This window comes from Glandiceps talaboti, chromosome 11 (assembly GCF_964340395.1).
Source record: "Glandiceps talaboti chromosome 11, keGlaTala1.1, whole genome shotgun sequence".
Taxonomy (NCBI): domain Eukaryota; kingdom Metazoa; phylum Hemichordata; class Enteropneusta; family Spengelidae; genus Glandiceps; species Glandiceps talaboti.
In genome coordinates, this window is record NC_135559.1 from 12,826,898 (window position 1) to 12,844,614 (window position 17,717).

General features: G+C 36.2%; 2 protein-coding genes across 4 annotated transcripts in view; both read right to left on the reverse strand.

The window, feature by feature from the left end:
* LOC144442554 (mitogen-activated protein kinase kinase kinase kinase 4-like) overlaps positions 1 to 7,943 on the reverse strand; it is an 87,001-nt gene extending 79,058 nt beyond the window's left edge. For all 3 annotated transcript variants that reach the window (XM_078131931.1, XM_078131929.1, XM_078131928.1), the window contains exons 1-2: positions 7,659 to 7,943; positions 7,284 to 7,349 (exon numbers count right to left, since the gene is read on the reverse strand). In XM_078131931.1, coding sequence (XP_077988057.1) covers positions 7,284 to 7,349; positions 7,659 to 7,715 — 123 coding nt within the window. In that variant the 5' untranslated portion in view covers positions 7,716 to 7,943. The remainder of the gene's footprint in view (positions 1 to 7,283; positions 7,350 to 7,658) is intronic.
* Positions 7,944 to 11,548: 3,605 nt separating this feature from the next.
* LOC144442226 (large ribosomal subunit protein uL2) lies at positions 11,549 to 16,824 on the reverse strand. Its single transcript, XM_078131506.1, has 7 exons — positions 16,772 to 16,824; positions 16,271 to 16,413; positions 15,113 to 15,254; positions 14,102 to 14,320; positions 13,273 to 13,388; positions 12,771 to 12,857; positions 11,549 to 11,706 (listed from the first exon to the last, which is right to left on the reverse strand). Exons 2-7 carry the CDS (start codon positions 16,406 to 16,408, stop codon positions 11,638 to 11,640), a joined length of 771 nt encoding a protein of 256 aa, XP_077987632.1. The 5' UTR covers positions 16,409 to 16,413; positions 16,772 to 16,824; the 3' UTR covers positions 11,549 to 11,637.
* Positions 16,825 to 17,717: the final 893 nt, after the last annotated feature.

Sequence of the window (17,717 nt, forward strand, 5' to 3'; positions counted from 1 at the left end):
TTTTTAACTGGTTATGTCAAAGTGTGTGTGTGTGTGTGTGTGTGTGTATGTGTGTGTTATGATGTATGTATGTATGTATGTAGGTATGTATGTTGTATCGTATGTATGTATGTATGTATCATATGTATGTATGTATGTATGTATGTATGCATGTATGTATATATGTATGTATGTGTGTGTTATGATGTATGTATGTATGTATGTATGTATGTATGTATCATATGTATGTGTGTGTTATGATGTATGGATGTATGTATGTATGTATGTATGTATGTATGTATGTATGCATGTATGTATGTATATATGTATGTATGTATGTATGTATGTATGTATGTATGTGTGTATGTATGTATGTATGTATGTATGTATGCATGTATGTATGTGTGTGTTATGATGTATGTATGTATGTATGTACAGTATGTATGTATCGTATGTATGTATGTATGTATGTATGTATGTATGTATGCATGTATGTATGTATATATGTATGTATGTATGTCACTTTTAGTATGTGTGTATGGACGTTCATACAAAATGTAATGTGAATGGGGAAGTCCGAAGGGGGGAGGGGGCATTGGGAGTGCTTACCATCTGGAACAAGTACAATATCATAACCTGATACTTCCATGGTAATACTTTCAACTTCCTGACATGGGAGTGTTTGATATTGAGCCAAGTGATTTGCCTCAATCACATGTACATGTACAGGACAAAGACAGTACAACTCTAAAACGAGAAACAAAACTTTCAATTCAAACTGTCTTGGTTACAAGTTTCTGAAAGTAGATTTCTATTCTTAGCTACAGTACATTTTGTAATTTGAAATCAACTCAACACTTTTCACAGAACATAAAAATTTCTTCTTTTTTTCAAACATTTTGTAGATACACATGTATAAAACAGTTACATGTAATTTTTTTACAGAATGTAAAAAAATCTCAGAAATTTTGAGAAGTCAGACAATCACCATGTATGAGGAGGGATGGGACTCCGAACACGGACACAATTCAAGCAGCGTATATGGTAGTTAGGCTACAGATAACCAATTATGTGGTTGTTATGTTCAGGTTGGTACCTTTAAAATTTTGGGTTGGTTTGTGTCGGGAAACTATTGGCGATACCGTCCCCAAATTGGTAATAGTTGATCCTTCTTGCTAGCAGTTTCGAAACTGGCTATTTGGGATTCTTCATCAGTCGCAGTTAATGTATTAAAAGTTTGAATTAGTACTAAATAAAAAACAGTAAAACATCTAGTTGTTTGAAAATTATTCATTAAAATATCAAAAATATATATACATCATTAATAACAAGTAAGATTTACTGATGGTAAAGAAATTGTTTTCACTTTCTAGTTCGTTGTCATTTTAAAAAAAAGAAAAGAATTAGTTGACGTACATATGAATAAGAAAAATCTGACAAGTTTCCAGTTTCAAACTTTCCAAGTAGAGTCAACCGCAAACACACAGTACCCGCACTATTTACTCCAAATATGGAGATTAACTGGTTGAAATTTGATCAACTTCCAAAAAGTTTGACTCTCCGGGAGGTACTGAGAACAGCTAAGTTCCTTTCCCGCCCTAGTTTCAGTCTGACTCACTCACTGAAGTTTCACTAAGGTCATCACTTATATCATAAATTTTGAGAACTTACTACACTCTAGAGTCATTCCCCTTATTACAAGTATAAAGAGGAAACAATGATCAACGAAATAAAAGCACCTCATCAAAATAAACGTGAGTTTGAGTTACATTATTCCAGAACTTTTTGGTGAAAGATTTCCTTTTTGAACATGTACAGGAACTTTAGGATCACAAGACAGAAAGTATAATTAAATCTTTATAACTGTAATTTAATGAACTTATTATCACCACTGAATACTTTTTACTGAGGTATTTTTATTTCAGAATTTCCTCTATATTTGATAAATGAAGAGTTTATTTTTTGAAAATAAAATCTATTTTAAGTCAATATTTTCCTGCTTACTAAGATCATCAATGACACAGAGAGATGAATGGAATGTCTACAAGACATACACACATAGTGATAAAGATACAAGTGAGTGACATACAAATGAGTGACACACATTGTGACACACACAGTGACAAATATACACATTGTGAGTGACACATACTGACACTCATTCTTACTCTCTCTCTATCTCTCTCTGAGTCTCATTCACACACACACACACACACACACACACACACACACACATTCTCTCTCTCTCTCTCTCTCTCTCTCTCTCTCTCTCTCTCATATATATAACTTTCAGTACACTGTAATTTTTTTTTTCAACAATTGTTATCTTTCAATGTTTGAAAGCAGCACATAGGTTGAACATCATCTGAAAAAGGTAGTACAGAAATAACTTATCACTGTAAATATCACAAATGATACTCAAATTTGTCCACTGATAGTGTAAGAGATAAACAATATCATGTACACACACGCACTGGGGTCAAATATTTTCCATTTTCATATGACCCGCAACAACGTTCCCATATCACAATGAAGTCAAAACACTTTCTAGAATACCAAATAACAGAAAGCAAGCCTGAAAGTTTTTCTGGCGACAGTCAAATTTGACCTCAAAAAATTTGATACAAACATCTAAGTTTCGGGTTCAACTATGAAACATTCAGGCTATGAATAATTAGTGTTATTAATAGCATACACTTTCACTGTATCATGTCTATTATTGTTCACAAAACATATGATGTATGAGTTTCTGACCTTTGACCTCATTTGCATACAAAGGTTGTTTATTTAGGAAATTGAATTTTACATAGATATCAAAACATGGAGTACTTTGAACCTAGTTTGTAACAAATGCCCCCCCCCCCTGAAAATTCAAAATGGATGCATTTTTTTCATATCACAATATAATTTTTGTGTAATTTGATACGAAATTCTTATCTGCAATGAGAAGGAATGAGAGATAATACATGACTCTACATTCAGAGGTTAAGTGAGTCACTCCTTTACTTGCCTTTCATTTTGGTTCTTTTATAAATCATCTAATTTCAGACATGAATGATCGAGAAAATGTCCAAATGGAATATTTTGTGCCTTTAACGATACGCATATCTGTTTCACAAGTTGACAGGAAATGATGAACGATGAAATTCATTAGCGATATAAAACTGAATCTAGATAGAGACAACCATAGATCAATCTGCCTACATCTATTTTAACATGCGCTATGAATACACACAATGGAATATCCCCCCCCCCCCCCACTGTGTTATTTATTTTGTACATCAGAACAACATCAGCTGGAAAATTGCACAGTCCATTATTTTATGACTGCTTGTTTATGAGATTGGCAAACTGTACAGTAACCAATTTAAACAGTGTGACCCATTTTTTTTAGCTATTTGGAGTGCGAGTGTGTGTACACCATTCACTGACAAGTTGTATTCATGGAAATCAACAACAACCAATTTAACACTATTTCAACAATTCTGACCAATTCTTTTACAAAATGTGGATACATGTGATTGTATATATATGTGTGTGTGTGTGTGTGTGTGTGTGTGTGTGTGCGTGCAACTGTTCACCAACATGCTGTGTAAAGTGAAATCAACGACAACCAATGAAATTTCACACAAATTCAAGTGACCCATTTTTCTGCAAATTGACTACGTTTGTACTACATGTATAATTTATAAACATCTTCACTGAAAAGTTCTAAAATTAGGAATCAGCCAGAACCAATTTCATACAATATCAATCCATGTGTACAAATGGAAATCAAGTGACCTCTTTACGACAGTATCTGGTTGTGTGTCTGTGTGTTTGTGTTTGTGCGTGTGTGTTTGTGTGTATGTGTTTGCGACAGTGTGTGTATGTATATCTACATATGTATCTATAGATGTATGTGTATGTATCTATGCGTGTCACTGTGTATCTGTGTGTGTGCATGTACTCATATATTTTCTCTGACAAGTCACATATTATGTAACTACAAATGGGCAACACCAACGCATATTTCTCTCTGACCCACTATCAGATTCTAGTAGAGAGATAAACTAACATATTCTGTACATCCATAGGGATTGACTATGATCTACCCACTCACTTAAAAGTAGAAAGAAACGGGGTAATTCCCCTTAGACATCTAAGAATAGACCAACAATATATACAGTCAAGTTAAAAGCAATCAGGCAATCACAACAGACCCCGCACAGCTCTAATGACGATACGATTAACCAAGACAACACTTCCAATAACACCAACACACTGCAGCTCACTAAATTACAAATATCAATACTTTGGTTATATACACAGGAAAAACTTGGAAAAGACATGATTTTTTTCCCATGATTTCCTAGTATAATTCCTTAATTCTATTGGGATGGAAAATCCTGATAAAAACATAGACACTGTTTATGATAAAATAAACTGGAAATTCGGTTTTCTCTACTTCTGTTTGAACAACACACAACAAAATACTGACCATACACAACCAGGGGAGTAAAACACACAGTTAAAAGTTTCTCATGCAGTATATTTGAGTGTAAAATTCCACAAAATACTAAAGTCTTCTAATTACACATAACTGCCATTAATTTTCATCATACAGTATTACCATACAATGGAATTATCCAGGCAACTGTGCCATGAAAGTCAACGCTATTATGCCCATCACAATAGATATACCTGCACATATTTTTTTTTTTTTTTTTTGGAAATTTTTGATCAAAAACCATAAATAACACACTAGTATTTCCATAGTACATGCCTAACTTTCATTGTGAGGTGTACTAGAAATGTAAAGCAAGAAAACCCTTTTCATTTTTCTTGTTCTTGAATGGGGGAAGGGTTTGCTGGGTACTAAATATATGAAAATAATGTCAGGAAAAATCAACAGATTTTTTTTTTCTGGTCTTGAATGCCTTGAATGCTGAGAGATAGAATACGTGGTGATAAATAGCATATGTTGTAGATATGACCTTTGACCTGTGGGGTGATATGACAGTGATTATCAGTGAAACATGTATATCGGTACACTTCCCTCACATCAGTACATATTAGTCGCTCTCACTGACTGCTGCCTTTTCGCAATCTACTTTTGTGACCTTCACGGCGGTTTACACAAAATGATTTATGTTACATAGCATATATGTATCCATGAAGTCTCTAGGTCGGCCATGTTAGTTATGACTACCACCTGGTGAGCTTGCACAAGATTAAAATCTCTGCTCATTTGCATAATAATAATTTACATATTCAGCAAGTAAATGCACACTGTGATTGGGCAAAATGATTCAATACTAAATAATTCAATATTCCTCAATTTCCACACTGCAGTTCAGTGTATAAAGTTTAAACAATTATGCTACAAATACAAAACTGCAAATTTCAAGTCGACTCTCTCACCTATTCTCTTATGTGTGGACTTAAAAAGTTTGATGAAAATTTCATTTTGAGATTAATTTGTTAATGTACCATATATATTCAAAATGTAGAAATGCAATGGTATTCTGGCAATGTGCCCATTTTGACGAATAGTTCAGTCATTTTAGTAGTTTACAGCAGAAATTTAAATTTAATGTTGACTGAAGTACTTAGTGATGACAAAGTGACTCTAATGCACCAACCAACTTATCAAGTGGTTTTCCATTACACTATACAAGAACATATACACACTATACAACACTAACCAAAGCCTGGTTAATACCATAACTTTCAAGAAATATTAATTTCCATAAAAAGGACTCATAAATGTCATTTTTTAAATTAATATCTCAGCTAAAAAACACTGGAGTGATAGTTATAGACACTTGACACTATACTTCTCAGTTTCCATGGAAGCAAAATGATGCATCACCTAACAGGATGTCATACCCAGATTAAATGTTGACCCTTTGACCCTGGATTTGAACAAATTGCTGTGTATCCAGAAAAATCAGTATGTGGGTTAGTTAATTGTTACCTATTATATACACTACAGGATTAACAGGGTGATCTCTTGTACAGAACTTATGAAACAAAATATCAGAAAAAAAGGGACAAAATAGAAATTGAGGCTAAGAATTTCCAGACACAATCTTTTCATGACATTAAATTATCACAGGATACAGACATATGCTTTGCATAACAAAACACATTTGGATCCATAGGAAGTTTCGCTTTGTAGTTCAAAAGAAATTATTTCGAGAGTGGAAGTCAACGTCCTTTGCTATATACACAAATTTTGTGTCTGACAACATATATCATGATATTCAATCACAGTGAGTATCACATTACTTGAGACATATGGAAAATATATTTCTTTCTTAATTCTATCCTTGGGGGAAAATGTACTTTCCTGATTTTTTTCCTGGCCATGTACAACATGGAGAATTATCTCATATTTGAAACAATGCAACTCGGGGAGTCTAACTTTTTGTCATATTATGAGAAGCTGACAACAAAATTAATACCACCACTAGTACGTACACGAAGCCTTTGGTCGTTTTTTATGTTAGAAAATCCAATATTTATCCAAGACTATGATTTTTAGTCACTTACAGTTACTGTACATGTAATGCTATTGTTCAATTCTTGAAAAGTGACAATCAAAACAAAAGGGCAAAGTTCATCAGAAGTTGTGTTCTGAAAATCAATAAACAATCATTTTCTAAATCTCACTTTGTTTTTAATCATTCAATGCATGAACAAATAATTTGGACAATCGGTTTAAAGACAATTTATACTGTAATAGACTTAAGTTATAGCTTTGAACTGGCTCAGTGGGTGACCAACGAACTCAAACAGCTGGTCCCTGCCACTCCGCAAAGTACCTCTACACATCTATCAAATTCGGTGTTTATTTGTAATCGACGTCTGTTGTCTCGAATTTTTAACTACAAACGATTGTGTCTAACAAAAAATACAACACTTTTTTAGTGTCATGGTTTAGTGAATTTAGGAAGGAACTTGGGAAGTTTACTTTATTTGACAGTGTCTGCTAAACTTGTGTTTGCATGATTGCTTTTCCGTTGACAGGAAAGATCACTTTTTAGGAGTGGGACAAGCGTTTCCCTTCTGCGATGGGAAATACGTTCTAGGGGACGGAGTTTGGCGAATTTTTTTTCGACAGGTTGTCTGGTGTGACTAATGATTCGGGTGATTTCGGGGTGAAAGGGATGGACGGTCAGTGAGAGTACATTGTGCTAATTGATATGGCTTGGTGATAAAATCTCCTGATACCGAATACGGAGTAAAACGGGGTCGTGTGGATTTTACTGTCCGAGGCCAAAGTGAGGAAAAGATATATATGGAACCTTGTACATTACCTTGTATACTTGTCCGTACGTGCCATTTCCTACTACTTCCATTAAATCGAATATACCTGCCGGGTCCTGTCAAAGAAAGACAAATCGATTCGACATATTGATAACAATTGTTCACTGAAAAGGGCGAGAGACAAGGCGGGGGCATTTTATAACGAAGAATCGAACTCCTTCCATTTGTGTTGATGTGTGTCTATTGTCTGCACGGCACAATCTTTCAACTTCGAATGTTTATTTTCATGTCGGCCCGCTTGTAATAAACTTAGGAAGCGATCGACGACTTCGGTTTCGATTTAGCAGGGCGAAATGGTTAAATGGTATTTCATTCGATAGAACAAACATTCATAATCGGGTCGGTAACAAAGATTACAGACTTACCCGTAAACTCGACAGGTCAATATCGTCCAAGCTACACATGGTATTCTGCGATGCCATTTTGAATAATCAGTTCTCCAGCATAGGCATTCGCGAGATAATGTTTGTGATCGGTGGCAGTTTTCAACTTAAACACGGCAGTGTGTGTCACCTACTGACCATCTGAGGCAAAATCCACCTTCATACTATTGACGAGAAAAGCAGCTTCACTGTTCGTCGACCGCTTCCGTCAAATTCATGCGATCAATCTACGGAAGTCCTTCTATGTACATCCGCTCTCGTACTCATCACGGCCCCTGCCATTACATAATTTGCATATTCAAATAGAGGCGGGGCAAGCCCTATTCCAGGGCATTATGGGTAACCGATCTATGACGCAAAGTTCGCAGAACTTACAAATTCTTCTTCAAAAAAATTCATTTCATTCGTCAAAATTAATTTTTTCCACAAAGTCTGACGCAAACGATTTTATATAAGCGTATCATTGAAAGAATTGAATTGGAAAGTTCGTATATTGGTTAAATTCATCACAAGGTGTACGTGAGATAGAGAAAGTACATCGCAGGATACAAAAAACAAAATAAAAGATTTATTATTGAATAGAGGGCGCTAAACGTACATACCCGATGGTCCATAGTCCATGACCCATCGAACTCCGAAAGTACATGATACTGGATTGAATATACTAGGTTTGTTCTTTGTGTCCTGTGTACTTACATCGGGTGATAAACCATCTCCTCTGCATGGCAACAGCCCAATGTAAATACAGTTACAAGCAAATGCAACCATTTCTTTCATACACATGTTCTTTGTCAACTTTTGAACAAAGTTTAGCTTCAGCTAAATTTTTTTACAACTTATAAATTACAAGACTGAAACCAGTAATCCTGGCCTACAGACAGATGGATAGACATAAATGCACATGTGTGCATGCATGCATGCACACGCACACACACATACACACACACACACACACAATGTATAAGTAACTTTTTCTCCTATATTTTGACCCGTGTTACTGATATGAAGTTTAAAAGCCCCGCAGATATGACACTGGGATTGGGGACTAGAAAACAGAGTGTAACAAAATGAAGGCAAACATTTTCGTAACACTTGATACAAAAGGTGCATAACACTATTAACAGCCCACACATGTATGTAACTCAAAAATGTAAATAATCTTCTTAATCACAGTGTCATTTCCTAGTGCAAGTACAAAGACCTTGTAGAAAAGACGAAACACAACAGAAACAAAACATGTATTTTTAGATTTATTGTAAGAATTCTAACAAGCAAAGGTTTGTATACCTGGTGACGGTATCACATACTGACTGTACCATGCAAAGTTTCATAACCTTGCTGGCTTCTCCTATGTCAACTACCAAGGCTAGCTACTGGGAGAAGTATGAATGTGAAAGTGTAAGCTTGAATGAATAAATAAACATGGCTTTTGTGTTCTATTCTCCATTCTGCTTTGATTTAGTATTACATGTTGGACTGCATGAAGGACAGGGGAGACTTATTAGATGAAGGGGAAAAAAAGAAACCTTTTAGATCATGAATGGAGGCATTCAGTATATGTTTGTTTGTGAGTACACTGGGAGTACTTGATCAGAAAACCATTTACTGGAGACTTCGGTCTCTGTAGTTTGAATCACTGTCATCATTGTCATTGGTATTCTTGGCATTTGGGTAAGTGGTCTTCATTTAGAAATTGAGACCTGCATTTTTCAAAGGCTCACGATTCAGTCCCAGGTTCTCGAAAGTGATCTCATCAGCAGAGCTGTAATTCCAATAAGGGGAGAACCATTTGATTTCGGGTGGGGGGGGGGGATTTTGGGAAGAAGATAAAAATTGTCGGCAGGTGAATGAGAAAAAAAATAATTTGATTCTGTAATGGCTTGAGAAAAAAAAATTGTTCCAACAGACAGAAGTAAAAAAAATGTTGCAATGTGTTACGAAATTGGTAACCGAGAAAAAAATTTGCATTGCTTCTAGAAAAAATTCTTTGCTGCCATACCCACCCCCCCCCCATCAAATGGTTCTCCCCTAATTAATAATAATGATTCCATAGGATCATTTTGTTTAGGAACAATTCTTTCTGTAGTGTATTGGATTTCTAGACTAAACAATTAGTAGTTGTAAGCACTCTTATCACCCCTTTCCATACTTTGAATGCGAACATGGTCTCAACTAAACCATGGCTAGTCAAAGTCCTTCAATCAGCACAAAAAGTTGTTCATCCAATCAGTGAACCCCAACTATTATAAACAGTGTATAAGTAGCATCCTGAGCTGATAAATATACCATATTTGGACATTACATAACTGCCCCAATAAACACTAACTTTATGAGGGACTGTGTTATTAGTTAGAATTTTGTGATCGATTAACAAAGACATGATGTTAATGACTGTGTGGGTGGCTGTGGATGAATTTTAAATTGCATCTCATGCATCTCAGGACTTCTAGAGTAACGACTTTGACTATACTGTGAGTGGAAGTATAAATGGTAACGATACTGTATAGGAAACTAGTCTACATTTTTATGCAAGTCGATGATAAATCTTGGAGGAACTAGACTACCCTTTCCACAAAGGGGATGATAAGGACACTCGGTGACAAATTTTAGTCGACTGTTTACACATCCAAATTAATCCTATATCACCATAGACCTAATAGTTTAATAAGGATTAAAATTTGGGTGATGAAACAGTTGTCTAGCAATGATGCAGAAAAATTTAGTCCTAAACACACAAATGTTCTTGTCTAGTTCTTTTGGCTCCATTGATGAAATAATACTAAGACAAGAACCTGGCATTGAATGATCTCGAATGTAGTCTCCGTTACCCAGACTACCTTCATTGGGGGCTACACCCCCAACCTAGTGAGAGACTCTCTGTTGGGGTGGAAAGTCTGGGTAAACAAAACTATCTCCAATTCAACATGTTCACCAACTCAAGAAGTAACAGGTGAATAACTATCCATGCCTAATTTTGTATCTAACAACACAAGACAAATTGGCATTCATTTGAGGACTTCGACATTTGATGAGTACACACCATAATTTGATAAGCTGGGTCTTTTTTACTACAAACTTCCAGTCACTCTGATGACAATTGTGTCAAGATTCAACATTTTTGAAAGGAAGAAAGGTTGATCCTGCCTTTCATACATAAGAAAAAGTTGTTTCTACCAGATCTCGCATGACATGGCCTTTCTGTGAGAACTGAAAAATATCCGTAAACCTTCCACCATGGCTCCATTGATAAACTAATACTAATACATATATATTGGACATTGGATTCCAAGTAACTTTAGACGGCAAGTTTTATTCATCACTAAGAGTATATATTCAGAATCAACAAATCACTCTGTCATGCAGTAAATATCGCATCAACAACACCCCCACACTGTAGAACTACAACTTCATACCTTAGTTAACACAATCAGTTCCTTGCTATCAAGATACACACCAATCTGATGAAAATCTGATGTGGTGAAAGCAGCTAGATGCCTATATTTACCTATATTTCCATCGTTTTGTGTCGTTTGTTTTGTTCCGAGTGATCGCCACCTTCCCACATCTGAACCTGTGTAATAGACAATCTCATTGAATGTCGACAATATTGTAAGGTTTTCACAACCAATCAGCACACTTCAATTTCTCCAGTGTGTGCAGCTGCCAACGTAACACTCATCGTCATTGGCCAATCAAAATCGCGAGATTCAAACGCAATTATCTATTACACAAGTTCAGATGTGGGATGGCAGTGATCACTCGGAACAAAACAAACGACACAAAATGCTGTACATATAGAGGTAAATAAAGGCCCCTTTTACCACACCAGATTTTAATCAGATTGGAGACACACACATGGTGATAAAAACAGACACTACACCACTATTTTCCTTGTACAGTAAATACTTTATTTCTTTGTTTGGTGATTTATAACAAATAACACGCCATTCGTAGACGTTATTTATTCCTTGTCTTTTACAGTCTTTGTACCACGTAGACGACCAGTACGACGAGCAGCGATGAGACCGACCTGTCAAGAAACAACAACAACCAAAGTTAGTATACAGTATCAAAGTATTGATGCCGATGCTAAATTGCGTCGAAATCTTCACAAAATCACTGCATAGACTATCACATATTTCCAAATACTGAACGGCAAAAGTTGTTTACTTGACTCTGCCAGGAAATACTTGTGACAAAAGACAAAGGTATGTGTCACTACATTGTTAAGTTTTAGTAATTCTGAACAGCATACATGGTTTCGTATTTGCTGTGGTTCCCCGTTGACAAACACAGCTAGACATTCTTGTTGTGTGATTCATTTCATTATCAAGTGGTTGGTTTAAAAAAAAATTGACAATGAGTCAACAACACAACAAACTTTGTCCTTGAATTAATCCTCTATGTGCCAACAACAATACAGCATCAATGCACTGTAAGCTGTAATCTTGTTTTGTTCTAGTATTTCATAACGGTATCTTTGTGCGTTCAAAGTCAGAGAGTGCATTTACAAATGGCTCATTCTTTCTGTTGTTTGGAAGCCTTCACAATAGTTAACTGTTGGATAATGTGTACAAGTCTATGCTGTGCTCCCTAAACTTGTTGAATCTCAACTATAAATGATAGTAAGGCAACCCCTACACAAGGTAATGCCTACGCAATTCCCGGCAATGTGACATCCACCCAAACTCCCAATGAGTTTCCTATGCTAATTTAGTACTAAACTATATCAGACACTCCAGAAATTTTGACCATTATGAAAACTGTAACCTCGGTGGGGTAACCCAAAATGAATTCATCACACACACTACTAAATTACACTCTACTTGAGAACCCGGTAAAAAAATTGAATCTTTCATCAGTGGACTTAAGAATAAATCCATATTATTATTACCAAAGTGTGCACAATGAAATTATTTCAAAGCTCCATATCATTACAGTCACATGTGCAACTCTCTGAAAGTTCAACTTGACACAATTGAAAGTCTCATAAAGATGGTTCCAGTCTTTAGTGACTACTGCCACCTAGTGGTAAATTTTTAATTCTCCACTACTTTTGTTTTTATTCGGACAATACAATACAATGAGACTTACCTTGCGACCAGATGATGCGTCTCTTCTAATAGTAGATGGTTTACCAATATGTTGATGGTTACCACCACCGTGGGGATGTTCAACAGGCTGTCAAAAATACAAAAAAAAATAGACATTAATTATAACCGAGCAGAAGCTGAAATGCATCTGAAATCCTGCATTCAAAAGTAACCACCTTCTGTTGGGAGCTTACTGTTTAAAAGCCTCACTGCTACCAATAAAATGTTTCTTTCAAATCTAAATTACATCTTTTCCGGCAATTTTTGTACTTCTAGCTGGAGCTGATAATCTTTCATGACAACCAAATTGATTACTATAAATCTAATTATGTATTTTTCAGATACAAATTCATCCAGCCTCTGAATATACAAATACTGAAATGTAAACAGTTTCATACAATTTTAGTAAAAATGGAAAAAAATTTCCAGGTGAAGTAATTGTAATACTGCTACCCCCAAACACACTTAGCTGTACAGATCTGTATTTGCCTTATTTCACTTACGTTCATAGCCACACCACGGACACGTGGCCAGCAGTTCCTCTTTGCCTTGTATTTGTGGTACGCCCTTCCTGCTTTCAGCAAAGGTTTGTCAATTCTACCGCCTCCAGCTACGATACCTGTACATCAATAAAACATTAGGAAATGAGGTCTGCACAACAAGCAAGGTACTAATCAACAACAAATGATTACATGTTTACAGTCAGACCAAGTTTTCATTTGTCCATGACAACTACAGTAACACCCATTTTTACAAGACCAACAGGACAAAGCAATGCTGTGCTGGCAATGCTGTTAACCTCTAACAAGGTAAGAGGGGCATGGGTCCTCTTGTGATTTCATGATATACCCTCGATAAAATGCATACATTTCAAAGCATTTTAGATGTCAAAATATCTAAACGGTAATCCAGTATGCCCTCTAAGCCAATTTGACACGCCACTGACGCACAATCTAGTGACACACCAAGATTTGGTTTTTTCCTATCTCTCACTATGTACTACTACTCACAAGAAATTGCACTTTTGATCATTTTAACTCACAACAACAAAATTTGGTTATCATTAGAGGGCACACTGATTGTATCGCTCTGCCCCAATCAGTCCCCTTGTGAGCTCTGGCTGATAGGACACAGACTAGGGAGAATGCGGCAATTTCAGTTTTCCATAATATTGTCAAAAGCTCCACCTTGTCAGGGTGAATTTCCCCATCACTACGTCCATCTCATCACAACAACTGATAGAGGTAGAACACTCTACCTTGAGGGTTGTATATTACCCCAATCTCCACTTCCATCCTATCACACCTGATGGAGGTTAACTCCAACACTTACCAACCATTCCTCTGTTGGTAGATGCAACAACTTTTTTGGCTCCTGATGGCAACTTGACTCTGCTTTTACCAGTATCAGGATTATGTGACACAACTGTGGCGTAATTGCCTGAGGCACGTGCTAGTTTGCCTCGGTCACCGCTTTTTTCTTCTACGTTACAGATGATGGTACCTTCAGGCATTGCTGAGATTGGTAGGACGTTTCCGACCTGAAGAGTAGCTGAGAATATACAGAGAACAAGTTATTGAGGTTGATATTGGAAAGACAGTGAATTCAAGACTAGCATACATACTGTCTGCTTCCCATGTACTGGATTATTCAAAGAAGTATTGAAACAAACAACAGCCTTTATCCTTGCAAGTGCTACCCCACAGACTTAGTATAGTAATTCATTTCAAGGGTAGATTTTGAGGCTCGTCAACTTTGTCAACAAGTCTTCTAGTATTTTGATGTGAACCAGACAAACAACAATAACAGAACACTGTAATAGGTTGCCATTATACCCAGCACTGGTCATGGAATATATACTCGGGTCATTCAACATAACGACAAAGCGTGTCTATGTCATAACAACATGTGTCTATGTCACTGGTTCTGCGATTCTTAAAATACGAGTCAAAACATTCAAAATTGCCATTACTTTCCCCAATTCAAATTGATATTACTGGTGCTGGTATAATTATGCTACTCTCCAATATTTTTCTTCATTCAAACAGAAAATACTCGTGACCTGGGTGTCATAACTACTCATCTAATGACTCGTAGTGACAAAGGCACCTTAGGTCACTCGTATTTTCCTTGGCTAAAGGAAGAAAAATATGGAGGAATAATATCTAATTGTTCTCAATACACATTTTCAAATGTTTGCACAGTGGTCAAATAAATAGCTTTGTGAAAGAAGTTCCTTCCAAAGTCAGTCATCAATACTGCAGTTGTGCACGAGACCAGACAACTAATGACTTTGAAGGGATCAAACATCAAGAACTAAAAGAATTATTTTACAATATTTACCTTTTTTACCGCAATAAATGAACTGTCCGGTGTACATGCCTTCTGCTGCAATGAAGTTCTCTACCCTCTTTCTATACCTGTAGGGGTCACGGAACATGACCTTTGCAAGTGGTGCACCTCTACCTGGGTCATGAATAATGTCCTGTGGGTGAAGAACAATTCCTTTAATAAATGTAAAATTCATATCAGGCTTTCAGAGCGGGAATCTTTTGTGATCACAAAATCACAGACAAATTGCTCAAATATGTGGGAAATTTAGATTGATAAAGATGGACTGTATCAATCTGATTAAAATCCGATGTAGTGTACACAGCATGACTTCTTTTGGGCCATTACATTTACTGCTGTTTGTGAGCGCTCATCACATACATCTGACACAATATACGTTTTCCCAAGCCACACATCATGCTAAGTGAAGGCACTCAACCAATGAAAATGCACAACGCGCCGAAACACATGGGTACAGTACAGCGTGCTCTGTTCGACTAGAGCACAAGCACAGAATGCAGAGGATAATGTTATCGATATTGTTTGGTCGTTCCCTTTCTTTCAATTTCAAAAGTTGAGTGTTGTACGGTCAGACAGATTCTGGTTGGCTACTCATAAGTATGAGATTGGGTTCAGGAAAACCTATGGTATTGTGTCAGATGTATGGTAACAACTGCTCACAAAGATCAAACGACAGTAAACGTAACAGCTAAAAAGAAATCATGCCATGTACTCTACATTGTATTTTAATCAGACTGGACTCTATATAAGTTCTTGTACTCTTTCAGTAGCAAGTCAGTAAAAGCTACCGTCAGCTGGCTACCATAGTTCCCAGGTATTCCCTATCAACATGCATTATGGTAGATGGTATGGAAAACCATATTTATCCCTTCTTTTTCTTGGGTCCCAATATTTGGCAAGAACACAGACTCTTGCCACAGTATTGGCTATGTTAATAGGGTTATACAGTCAAATCATGACCCAAATTGTCGTTCATGCAATTTTACTACCTGCAGTGAAATTGAAACATTGAAATACGTTTTTCATGGTTTCATTCACATACGAGAGAGCTCGGCCAGTGAATAGGGATTCTATCGTGTTTTGAAGATATGTTGGTGTGCCCAACTGATGGTTTTACTGTAATTTCATAATACACAAAACTGTACTTACTGTAACTATACCCTTGAGGTAACCATGTCTTTCAGCATAGTCCAATGATCGAAGCTTCGCTGCACCTTTCCTGTGTTTTGTATGGGCTTTGAAAACTGAGCCCGGACCTTTACGCTGGCCTCGGATAACACGTCCCATAGTGGCTATAGTATCGTAATAGAAAACACAAATGATAGACATTATAAATTTCTTAATTGTGATATTACTTTTTCTCCAATTGGGTACTTGTGAAACTACTTCCAATAAACAGAACACATCGACTCAAGGATATGGCACGTTTCATTTTTAGCGATGTATACCACACAAGATGTCAACATGGGGACTCGTGGATCTTACACTACATTTATTCCATGTAAATGTCAAAAATTGGCTAAAATATCGATACCACACTTATAATTGACTTATGAGGCATGTATCTTTTCAATTTTTAATACACAAAATACATTTATATATACGATGATCACCGATTTAAAATATTATCTCGATCTCTCCACAACTCACCAAAATGGCGACGTAAGTAAGAGAAAGATTCCCGGATGTCATCTTCTAAAACAGCGCCCTCAAATTCACTCGTGTTTCATAAATCATAGTATGGTTATTCACCGCACTTTATTGATAATGTAGTATTTTGATATTTAGTAGTTATTTGCACACTTTATTTAATGATTTTATCATTTTTAAATTTCTATTTACTATTATTTCATTGTTATTGGATGGTTTTATCATTATTTCGTAATTATTTCATCATTATCTGGCGTTTATAGCATCGTTCTACCATTGCATTAGTTCATCATTATTTGGGGATTTCATCATGGTACTATTTAGAGCAACAAAAACATGATATCAAATACTACACAATAGGACACACGAGACAATAAAAGAAAAAAAGACCACACTAATAATTGACAGTAATACAAATAAATGTATATAAAGAATGTAACTGCCAATTTGTGAAAGGAATTCGAAAGGTGCAAGTTGTGTCAACCCATAAATTTATCAAAGGAATGAACAAACAGAGATTTGACAAACTATAATGCAATATACATCCGAGTTCTTTTCAATTTGATTCATTCGCTTTTCATATTTGGGGCTAAAATTAGTACCATACACAGTATGAACTGAAACAAACGTAAATCAACCAAAGGAAACCATCATCTAAGGTACTGGTACATGGTGGAACATGAAAGTTATTAATTTGTTTGCAGCTGCAGTATACAGTATGTTCATACTATCTGAGCGTGACCACACAACTGCTTATATACGTAGACTGCGCCATGTGAAAGAAAGTCGAGGTTGACCGATGTGTGAGGGCGCTCCGTCATGGCGTACTGACAGACCAGCAAGACTGCACTGCACTGTTACATTATAACCCCCCCTCCCCCCGTCCAATGTTCTACACCCCTCCATTTTTTAATGCGCCATTGGAAACTCACACTTTCTTTCTTTT

Bases quoted from the DNA above. Each gene is read 5' to 3' on its own strand.
- LOC144442226 (XM_078131506.1), bottom strand. From the start codon at position 16,408: ATGGGACGTGTTATCCGAGGCCAGCGTAAAGGTCCGGGCTCAGTTTTC. The intron at 14,321-15,112 runs GTAAATATTGTA...GTATATTCTCAG, and splicing joins CATTTATTGCGGTAAAAAAG to CTACTCTTCAGGTCGGAAAC. The intron at 13,389-14,101 runs GTAAGTGTTGGA...ATTGATGTACAG, and splicing joins TACCAACAGAGGAATGGTTG to GTATCGTAGCTGGAGGCGGT.